The sequence below is a fragment of the Medicago sativa genome, chromosome 5, assembly GCF_051527215.1.
Source record: "Medicago sativa cultivar Bolivia chromosome 5, Bolivia_mono, whole genome shotgun sequence".
Lineage (NCBI taxonomy): Eukaryota > Viridiplantae > Streptophyta > Magnoliopsida > Fabales > Fabaceae > Medicago > Medicago sativa.
In genome coordinates this window covers 80557265-80569422 of record NC_140753.1, presented here as the reverse complement: position 1 = coordinate 80569422, position 12158 = coordinate 80557265, and the positions used below count along the sequence as shown (strand labels likewise).

Here is a 12158-nt window from a genome sequence, read left to right as displayed (position 1 = left end):
TATCAAACCGATTAAGTGTCACACACACCCAGAGTCCTCAGCAAATAAGTTGAGGAGCCATCAAACATGAAGGCTACATAAAGAGAAGTTGCAGTACTACATAAACCGATAAAGATAAAGCATGCCCCTGCTTTGCAAAACCATCAGCGACACTACTATTTACTATTACTACTGCTTTGCTTTCACCAGGATCTATGCTATGCATCCAAAGAGTTATTCAGACATGTCAAAGTAAATCAAATAGTGATTCAATTCAATCTAGCTGATTATTTCCCAGCAAATATTAAGGTTTTAGTTTCAGGTTCAATTAACGCCAGCATAGGATGAGTTTTTGAACAATAAACAAAATAATTGGTGTGTTACATTGACCTTTCTTTCCCTTCAAATACATAGTTCAATAAATATAATCCTGAATATCCAAGGGTAAGAAAAGATTTATAGGAAAGGAGAGATGAGCAACCATAAGCAGACTTTCAAATTAAAATTCATTGACGATGTGAGCCTCCTCACATTTTCTTAAATTTTACCTAGAAAGAGCTCGAAAATGAAAAACATTGGCATTGAAATGATAAGTAGACTGAAAAACATTTTACATACTAATCAAAAGCAAGACTAACACAGTGAAATAAGGAAAGACTATAAAAGACTTCTTATTGAGCTATCTAAAAGTACCAAAGCAAGATGAAGGATGAAAAACAAAAAGCAGAAAATGTTCCTTAAAACATGCCTGAGTCTACAACAACATTGACCTAATAAAGGACTTTCATAATTATTATAAGTCTATCAAATTTTTGTTTCCAAAAGCAGGTCCCGGCTTGGTTTGAGTATTTCTCTTTTTATTCAGAACTCCACACCACAATGCTGCTTCTTTGATCAAATACATGTGACAAGTCAGCACTTACAGCGCCACACCATAGAGAAATCCAATTTTGGGAATCTACAAGTTTCTGGCAATCGTAAGCGCAATAAGTTAGATATCAGCAGTACTAGATCAAGTAATCAAATTGTTTTAGACATATATATTATATCATGTGTGTTATAATATATTCACAGGCTGCAAATAAGAAAAGTGGTTGTAGAGAGTTTCAGCCATGAAATTCACTAAAATAAAGGAAACCTAGCTAACTCAAGCCTTCCAGATTTTTTAAACTGCAGATTGGATGCCATAATCAATTTTAAGCTTCAAACACAAATGAATTAAGTATATGAATTTTGAGGAGGAAAGCAACACAGTGATGATTTTGTTTTAAAATAATTGACTATAAGCTAGATGTTAGATCATAAAGGATCTGCTGCATAGAATAACACTGTGACATTCACAGACAACAAGGAGCATCAATTAATTAGCAAATACATTTCTTTCTATTTTCTCCGCAAAGGCTTCAAAAGCAAAGCACACATATCTATTCAAAATTCAAGAAACAAACAAATAGGCTTCACATTATCACCGCCACAACAAAACTTATACACAAAATATAACCTTTCCTTGAGCAACGATTCAAGACAATTGAAAATTGAAAATTGTCCGAAAAAATGTAGAAGGGTTTCAATTGACTCAAGCGTGATATTAAATGAACCAGACAGTACTTTGGAGATTATAACATCATCATCACTATGACCATGACCATGAACATGAAATAAACCAAAAGTGGTGTATGAGTATGATAGCAATTTAACATACCTAAGCTAGCTACACTGAAATCAATTTAAATGAACGCTGCTAATAAGTCTAGCACCAAGGCGATCAAGCTGCTTGACATTGGCAGAAGCATTCAAGTTTCCTTCCTTTTGAAAAGCTTGAACCATGTGTTGAGCAATGATGTTCCCCTTTTCCTCGTTATCCGTGACAGCAACCGCAGTAGGACCAGCACCACTGATGGTGCAGCCAAAAGCTCCAGCTTGAATGGCAGCCTTCTTGACAGCATCCATCCCAGGAATCAATGGTGCACGCTTAGGTTCAACAATCTTATCGGAGGACAGGGCCTTCCCTAACATGAACAAATCCCCCTGTAACACTGACGCCACAAGAGCAGCTGCCTGGCTAGAATTCCAGACATGGTGCGGCATCCCTATCTCTAAAGGCAGTGCTGCTCTCATTTTTTTAGTTGGGGCTTCAAATTCTGGTGTAACTAATACGAAATATAGCTGTTTTTCAGATGGGAACTTCAACGGCATCAATTCCAAAGGTTGGTAATTGCGAATCAACACAAAACCCCCCATGATGGATGGGGCAACATTGTCTGCGTGATAACCAGAAACCTTCTCTTCTGATTTCAAGCAGGCTAGAACAAGGTCATCCACACTCAATCTTTTCCCGAAGATCTCATTGACAGCAACCGCGGCTGCAGCGGCGCTGGCAGCACTGGATCCCAAACCACTTCCCAAAGGTAAACCCTTTTCGAGAGAAAGTGAAAGACCGACGGATCGAATGCGGAGCATTTTCATGGCTTCGATAGCGGCGATACCAGCGCAGTTCCAAAGAGGGTTTTTACTGAGTTTGTGGATGTTAGGTGTTTGACCAGAAATATGTGAGATGGATATCTCACCGGGGTGAACATCTGGGTCCACTTTGACGGAGACAGTGTCACCGATGCCATCGACAGCGCAGCCAAGGAAATCGAAGCCGGGACCTAGATTGGCGACGGTGGCAGGAGCAAAGGCCTTGACGGAAGAATAAACAGGTGGTGGGTCGGTAAGTGTGACGACGGAGGGATGCTTCTGAGAGGAGCATCTGATTCTAAAAATTGAAATATGAATATGAATATTTTTATTATTCTTTTGTTTGAAATTAAAGGAAAGTGGAGATGAAGAAGACTGAAAAAAGCATGTTGTTGAAGCAGCAGCCATTGGAGAGTGAGTGAGTGAGTGACTGAGTGTAGTAAGTGAAAGTGTGAAACACGAAACACTACGAAACACTCGATGATGAATTAATGAATAGTAGCATCAACAGTACACCAATAACTACTGGGTCGGGTCGGGTCATTTCATATCCGCCTTTTGTCATTTTTACTTTTTTTTTGTGTGTTCCTTTTCCTTTTTTGGAGGCAACAAACCAAATTCGATTTATATACCTGCCCCCATCAACTCCAATCATAATTATATGTCACAATAACTTTAAGAATGGATGCGTTGGATGTCACTCCTTGTCCTTATTAACAAAAATATATTTTTAAATCACTTTATTTCGATCACAATTTGACTTTTCTCTAACAAGATTATAAATTAATCTAATAAGTTATCCGCTAGATTATTTGTGTTATCAAACAAAAATTTAATATTTGGAGACTCCACATCTAGACTCTTAACAAAATAAGAGCAAGTATTGTTGTACTTTTTTTAAGAAGTTAAATTAGCTCATCCAAACTAATATTGAGGAAAAATGTAAGTATTTTTGTACTTATCAAACAATTAATCTCACCATGTCTGGGTGAGCACCGAGCAAGATAGTTAAAAAGTGGCACCATATAGGAGCTTCATCGATCAATCTAGACACTACTGATAAGTTTAGCTCATTTATTAGGTAAAATCAATGTGAACCCTACATTTTAAAAATAAGTATCACATAAAAAAGCGGGACTCATGAATTGCGTCAAATAATGAGTTTTAGAAAATTACTAAAAAGAGAGTATTTTGAGCATTCACCATTTAAACAATTTGATTTTTCTTATCAAATGAACTAAATTTTATTAAACACAAAACGAGAGATACAAAGATTGGGGAACAAAAACCAAAACTCAATCAATAATTTTTAAATCTAAAGTTTGGCATACCTATATTAACTCTAATAAATAAAAAATCTAATAAAAGGAGACAAATCATCCCACCAAGAGAAGTCCCTAATATTATGACCATTTTTAGCTAAAGAATCGACACAATAGTTTCCTTCACAGCATATATCGGTGATTATCAATCTACCACCTTTTCTCAAAAAAGTGAGATTAGCCCGCTCATTTCTAATCCTCCATGGAACCAACCTATTAAGTGTATGTTCAAATGAACGGTTAGCTCAACAAAATCATTATGTCATTGTATTGTGATTTTATTGAAGCTATAAACTATGGTTATTTACGGTGAATTCAAACATGCATTGCATTAAGAAGTATCACTTTGGGAAGAAAAAAAACTGAGGTGCTCAATTGAAGTGATTGAGTGTTTTTTTTTTTTTGGTAATAATGGAGTGATTGAATGTTTGTTAAGTACAAATATTATATATCCCCCATATACATACATATATATATATATATATATATATATATATATATATATATATATATATATATATGCTAGAAGACACTTTTTATGAAGGTGTCTTTTAACAAGTTATTCTATGAACATTTGTTAAAAGACACCAACTAATTTTTATGAAGGTGTCTTTTAACAAAGTTATAACTAAAAAGTGGAAATCACACCTTGAGGTGTGGATTGCTAAAAGACACATTCATGGATGACTTCTAGCAAAACCATATATATATATATATATATATATATATATATATATATATAGAGAGAGAGAGAGAGAGAGAGAGAGAGAGAGAGAGAGAGAGAGAGAGCGAGAGGGTGTAACACCCATACTAGACGTATCTAAAAAGTTTAGCATGAGCGTTATCTTTAGTACTGGATACATTAAAAATATACAACATAAAATTTCTGAATGAATAATATATACATCAAGCCACGTTCGTATAAACAATAATACAATACATCTCGTCCATACATAAAAATACATCCTTGATGACCATAACATCCTGCAGCAATACGAACGAACCCTTGATGGAACATCCTTCCAGCAACGAACATGCATAATCATCCTGTTTATCTGAAACAAATAAGGATTGGGATGAGACATAATGTCTCAGTGAGTTCCCCTAAATCCTAGGCTATAGGCAACCACGAGGGAAAACCTACGGCCACCGCGTGTCTAACCTAACGGTTGATTATACGTGTGTGGGGACTTGCTTTCCTAGACGGTAGTGCATGCTAGACCCGTCATAGGTTCATCTTACTTGTCATAGGTCTTACTATCATCATACGTGTCATGGCGGTTAAGGGATCCTAGAACCGCTATCTCAAGATACGATATACGCATCAAGACTTATCATACATATTCATGACACGGTCCTAAACCGGACGAATGGGGAAACCTAGGATCGTCATCGGTAAAACATTCTTAACATACTCTAATGCACAACTTGTTCATAGCTAACATCATATCATAACATATTCATAATCATGCATAGTCATAAACATTCATACAATCACAATATCAACGTTGAACAAACATTCATTATCTTGATTCAATTTTACGGAAAGCCCAGGGTGGAGTAGCCCCATGTACAATCCCATACCTCCCTCAGTGACGTGCGGGTCCCTTACGGCTTAACCGGTTCTACCATTCCCCTTGGGGAATCTCTTGCATCCTTCCTTGGAAGGAATACAAAAGACACGACACCTACACTCAGTGACATGCGGGCCCCCCTTGCGGAGCTTATCCCGTTTCTCTTGCCACCTACTTCATTCATTAAATCATAGTCTTAAACATTCATGAAAGGTTTCTAACCTATACATGCATACTCGTTTACCTCGGATCCAGGGTCGACCCGATTAATAGTAAACTACCTTCATTCATACCCTATCATTGCGTGCATACTCTTACATAATCATATGCGAAGGAAATACACTTCGCGTCTTACCTACATAGGCATTCATAATCCTATACTTGCCATACTTAGGGATTCATGCTATCTTTCTAGTTCTCGACAACTATGTCGAGGCTCTACATTCATTCCCTTCCTTATTCATCATCTACCCGATAAATCGGCTTAAACTCTCATATGCAATCATTGCCATTCATGTTAAGATTACCATGATTTTCATTTCAAGAATCGTTTGATGTTATGTGCATTGCCTAGATATTGTTTTGGGGTCATTAAGTTGTAAAACGTTGAAAGAAAAGCTTCGGAATGCACCACCGACCACAAAAAGAGCCAACAGCCAAAAAGCATGCTGGCCAACCCAGAGAATTTCGCTATTAGCGACCCTAGGGCGAGTTTCTTCGGGTCTGTGGTGCTGATTTTGCAATTTTTACCCAAAACTCGTCAAATTCGACCCTGCAATGCACCATAATCATCCAACAACATATATTGACTTTAAATAACATATTTCATGGCAAACTAACATGTAATCGACAAGAATTGATCAAAAGGACATTAGGGTTATAAACCCCTCATTAACATAAATCCATACTTTTAACATGAAATTTACACAATCAAAGGGTGGTAAACTATCTATGGAACTCACCTAAACATGTTTCTTGCATTTCTTTCAAGTTCCTAGCTTCCTCAAGATCAAACCCTAAACCAAGAATCAAAGCTCAATCCATTCTCTTTGTTGTTTCTTGTCCATGAAGCTTCTAGGATCCTCGCTTGATTACCAACTGCATGATTTTTGGAAAGTTTAGGATAGATTGGAGAGGGGAGGGTGGCGCCATCCTAGAGAGAAGGAGGAGAGAAATATTTTCCCAAAACCTAGAGAGAGAAAGAGGAGAAAATTATGAAGATTTCCACCCCAAAAACACTTATATACCTCTTTGCGTGCAAATACCAGAATCTCCTTCGTCTTAGTCGTTTTAACCTGACACTGATACATAACTCATATTTGACTGATATTACTTACTAATATCTTCCGTCGTACTTAACATTCCTCATCATATTCGCTTTCCACGAACATTTGTCCTCTAATACATTTAACAGACAAAATTTCCTTTAGCTGACGAGCGGGATATTACAGAGAGATGACATATCAAATGAGAGGAGTTTTAATGTGAGAGATGAGAGGGTTAAATTATAACCCTTGGATCAATATCAACGGTTCAGATTAAATTTATACGCATGTGGTCTCTCCTCATTGTAACTGACCATCAATCTTCCTAACTTCTTCCCATTACAGATCCCCCCTTCGTCTGTTCTGCGCTTCTCCCCTCTCTGTTGAAATTTGAACGTGTATTCATTAAAGTAAAGAGATAATTCCATTGGTGGTGACAGGCTATTTGATTATTCATCCTAAGAAGTTCTGCTGACCACCATCACAAAGGGATCCATATACCCTTCCTTTGCAAATCTTCATGTTTTTCATTTGTGTTGCAGTTCAGTAGTTGTTTTGTGTTTCAATTGACCATTTGATGATGCACACTTAATTAATTTATGGTTAAAAGATGAATGGTGTAAAAGAAACTATTATCCCAATTTCTTTATCTTAGTTTGGTTCAAAGGGTGTGATTTTTTAATTCTTTTATTCAAGAAATTAAAGTTGATACAACAAAATAGCCTTGCTCAAGAATTGAAAATGTGAAATTTAAAGAAGAAAAGAAACAACAACAGTGACTCTGCGAAAGAAAGTTGCAGACGAGGCTACAGAGATGAAGGGAATAAAAGAAAAAAGATGAAGGAGCTGAAAAGATACGATGTAGTTTCAAAAAGTAATGATCATTATAAAGATTGATCAAAGGGTTATAATCTCACAATAAAACTTCCTCTCACTTGATATATATATATATATATATATATATATATATATATATATATATATATATATATATATATATATATATATATATATATATCAGTGATGTGTAGATATAAAACTTATCTAATACATTCAGTGATGTGGATGTTCTTAAAACTCCCGGAAAAGTTATTTAATACGTGTCAATTTGTAAGGATGTAGCTTAGTTCTTTTGAAAATCATTTATTTTATTTTTAATTATTAAATTAGGTTTTAAGTTTTCATCTCCTTTGCCCAATCTCCCCCAAAACACGTTATTTTCATGTTCTCCTCTGTAAAAAAAACTGGTTGCTTTCACAAAATTGACTAAACCTATTTTCTCTAAAGGTATGTACAGTTCCTGTTCTCACTTATTTTCACCCTTTACTAGTTAGTTTATTAGGAAATTCTACGGTGCAGTCACCTAAATGATCTTTTCAAAAAAGTCAAATATTTTAAATCAGTTTGTGTAAAAACCGGCTTAAAAAGTCTAAAAAACAAAATAATGGAATTTATTAAAGGTCCAACAGGAAAGCTTATCCTGCAACCTTTTATTTTATGTCCAAATTATCAAGAAACTACACTAGTAAAAGCACAAATTAGATGGTGTGAACAAATGTCTAATTATTTTCTAGAAAAATATTATAATAGTCATGAAACTGACGATCATTTTTTATATAATGAATATAAAGAATTAGCTAAAGATTTAAGGGATAAACTTAAAAAATTAGCTAGATAGCTTTATAAAATGAGTGAAGAAAACAATACACTCACAACTAGAGTCAAAGCTTTGCTTGACGAAACCAAAAAAAAAAATTAAATGAGAGATTTGAAAGACAAATTTCTTTTCTTGAAACCTTACCTCAAATCTTTAAACAAAATAGTTTATTCACAAAAGATTATGAGCAAGGATTGGAAAGACCCCATGAAACTTGGGTAAATATGGAAAAAGATTTTCCATGTTACGACAAAAATGAGAATCATAAATATCCTCATATATATCATTCTTTTAATCCTCAATTAAACAATATAACTGATATGATTAATTATATTATAAAAAATTGTTGTTGTAAACAACATTATTCTCTTCAATCTAGAGAGGGGGAGAAGAATAAAGAAAAAATTGAAACATATTTGTTTACTCACTATAAAAAATGAATATAGAAGAAAATATAGAGTATCAACTCGAAAAACTAGACCAACTTATGGCTACTTTAGACATAAGCGAAAAATTTGGAATAATGGTAGGAGAGGAAGCAATTCCAATTGAAACAACTAATGGAAAAATAGTTATATCAACTACAGATAAACAACAAATAGATAAAAGACTTGAAAAATTTTCTGAAAACGAAAGAAGAAAGATTGGTTATATTCATGTATCAACCATTCAAATCCTAATCAAAAGTACCTTCATGAAAGGTATTGATTCACCTTTAGAAATAGCTCTAGAAGATTCTAGAATCAGAAATAAGCGACAAGCAGTAATTGCAAAAGGAAAATGCAATCTAAAATATGGAAAGATAAAATTTGACATAAATTTACAAATGGGATTATCCCTAAAAGATATAGATTTGAATAAATCTATAGTTTTTCATTATAAACTGGAAGACTCAACATTTATGAAAGAAGGTAATCATCCTTTTACAATTTACTACAGAATTAATTATGCTTTGAGTAATTCACATCATAGCATAGAATTCATAGGAAAAGATACAATTCACATTGATGAATTATTTACACCATTAATTACTTTAGAAACACCAATATTTAAAAATATCACAAGAAATAGCTTTTCTTTAATAGAAGCAGAAAAGAATCTGTTCGAAGAAACAGAAAAACCATTGTTTAAAAGCCAAAGTCTTCGAATAACATCACCAAACAGAGATCAAAAGGATTTTAGTAAATCATTAAGTTCTCGAACTATATCTGAAGATGATGCCTCATCCTCAAACAATATTTTATTCGAACCTCCTAGAAAGGATTTCGAAATTAAAAAAGAAAATGAGCTTAAAGAGCTACATGATTCTATAAAAACTTTGTCTATAAAGATTAATCAAATAAACCAAAAATTATAGATATGCCTGGTTTAACTCTTAAATCAGAATTAATACTTTTTAAAACTAGGTTACAACACTTAGTAAGTGATATAGAATGGTATTATGATTTAATAACATTCAAACAAATAATTCATAGAGCTCAAACTTTAATGAAATCTCATATAGATTTAATTGAAGATCTGGTAGAAGAAATGCAAGAAAATCTCACAGAGATTCAAAAGAAAAGAGCAAAAATTCTTTTAGAACCTTTTTGGGGATTAGAAAGAATTGAGCAACTTATAAATTAAGCTCGAGAAAATTCCGCTAAAAACCCCACTCCAAATCTGGTATCAGAGCCAGGAACACAATCCTAAGGGATAAAAAATGAAAACAAAAATAAAAAAGAAATTTAAAATATCTTTTTTCCAAAAACAAATGCTTTTTAAAATCGCTTTTCCAATTAACCGATTTAAAAAGACATCCACGTGGCACCCTTCTATTAAGCCACATAAGCGACTTTTCCAAAAAAGTCACACAAGAAACTTCACCATAGCAGTCCCCTAGTTTATTTCTCTATTGCCATGCAAATCTTCTGTGATTATCCTTTCTTATGTACGTGATTATCCTTTTCTCTATTGCCATGTACGTGATTATCCTCTTCCCACCGTCGTGCACCAAATTGAAGAAGACATGTACCTCACGGTGGCATTTAACATGCACAATACACAAATTTGTGTACATTTACAAAGTTACTTTTTCAATGCACAAATTTTTTATACACCATTAGATCAAGGAAGAATACCAATTTTATCATGATCTAGCTGTATTATATTTTTTTCATTCTTTATCATTGTCTTCAACCTCCATGGCAAAGTTGGATTTATAATTAAATTCAGGGTGAACCAACTTCATCTTCCAAAAGTAAGCATCAACCAAAGAAGAAATAACACCCTCCCTCTGCAACAAATCTTTCATTACGAAAATAGCATATGGACTAGGCCTTAAATAGAAAATGACATGCTTAAATTCATTTTTGACAAACAGAATCGTAAATGCAACACAATGATTGCAACCATTAACTCTCTCCGACAAAACAACCACCGTAAACATCTTCACCACCGTCAACATCTTCACCATAATAGATTTCATCTCAAACCTGGAATCCAGTTTAATCAGGACAAGATTTTATAATAGTGTTTTCTTCATAACATCATTGTTCTTGGCGAAGACAGCTAGAACTACTTTCGGCGCCGAACAACAACTTCCGTCTATCCGTCATGTTCACATCGGAAACAGCCTTCGTTACAACTCCGACTTGCTTCGTCTCCGCCGCGGTTGCCGGAACTGTCGCCGGTGTTCCGGCTTCAATTGCTCCATAGATAAAAAAAATTAAAAAAAAATCGAATCGAATGGAAGAGAGAGAATCAGTAATCATGAATAAATTAGGTAACATGAGTTGAATTTGAATTGAGTTGAGTTTGGGTGAGGGAAATTGAAAAGTGAAAATCCTAACACATGGAAATGGAAATAGACTGGGTTCAGATATAAGAAGCAATGTTTGTGATGATTTTGGTAATTTTGTGGGAAAAAGTGAAGAGATTGCTATCAAGCTAGAGAAAGAAAGTAGACAACGTGTCGTTGCTTACTCACGACTGGTGGTGGTGGTGAAAAGAGGGAGATGGAAATTGAGGTTGAAGACAAAGTAAAAAAGATATGGTGTGGGTAGACTATATTAAAGATCAATGTTCCTTTTAATCTAATGGTTCAAAAATAACTTTCTTTAACTTGTGGATGGTGCACAAATTTGTGCATTGTGTAGGCTAAATGCCACCGTATCTCACTACCTCTTCTCTCTCTTCTTTTTCTTCTTTTAAATTAAATTATTAAAAAAAAAATCAAAATGTTTAGTAACAGATTGAACAGGTTACATGTTAATTGAAATAAAAAAGTGTGACACATGTCCCATTCTTATTTGGTGTGTTAAAAGAGAGTGTTAGTGGGTGACGCTAGCATTTCTCTTTCTTTAATGGTAGTAATTTTGTTCATGAAATGATATTTGAATATCTATTTTGTGACAACTTTTGAGACAACTTTCTCTCTCATACTCACATTATTTTTTATTTTATCTCTATATTGCTTAGGTTTTCGTGCACATACCTACTTTTCCTTTATAAATCATGGTTGTCACTTAAGTTGTCAACCATTTGGTTGTTCAAATAACACTCCTCTTTTGTTCATAGTCTAGATGGAACTTCATTGTACTCCGAAAATGCATAAACATTTGTTATTTGGGTTAATCCATGTTTTTTATGTTTTACCATTTTGTATTGCTTCATTTCTAGGTAAGGTTCTACTTAAAATTCCCTACTTTATTCTAAAGTATGGTCACTTAAAAAAAAAAAAAAACACATATCTAGTATACATCACGGAAGCCTTGGCCGATTTGAAGATCAAAACTCAAGTGTCGCACTTTCATCCATTGCACACAAAAAGATAAAAATAAACAAATAAATGAGCCTGAAAAAGCAACCCTTGTTGAGATGAAGGTTATCAGTTATGCAATTAATTAGACAAATGAAGTTC

The 12158-nt window shown here is 34.2% G+C and overlaps 1 protein-coding gene across 1 annotated transcript; it reads right to left on the bottom strand.

Moving 5' to 3' along the window:
• Nucleotides 1-538: 538 nt before the first annotated feature.
• Nucleotides 539-2928, bottom strand: LOC146925593 (homoserine kinase-like). The gene is made up of 2 exons (XM_085710473.1): nt 1682-2928; nt 539-947 (listed from the first exon to the last, which is right to left on the bottom strand). Exon 1 carries the CDS (start codon nt 2845-2847, stop codon nt 1702-1704), a length of 1146 nt encoding a protein of 381 aa, XP_085566599.1. The 5' UTR covers nt 2848-2928; the 3' UTR covers nt 539-947; nt 1682-1701.
• Between the last annotated feature and the right edge of the window lie 9230 nt (nt 2929-12158).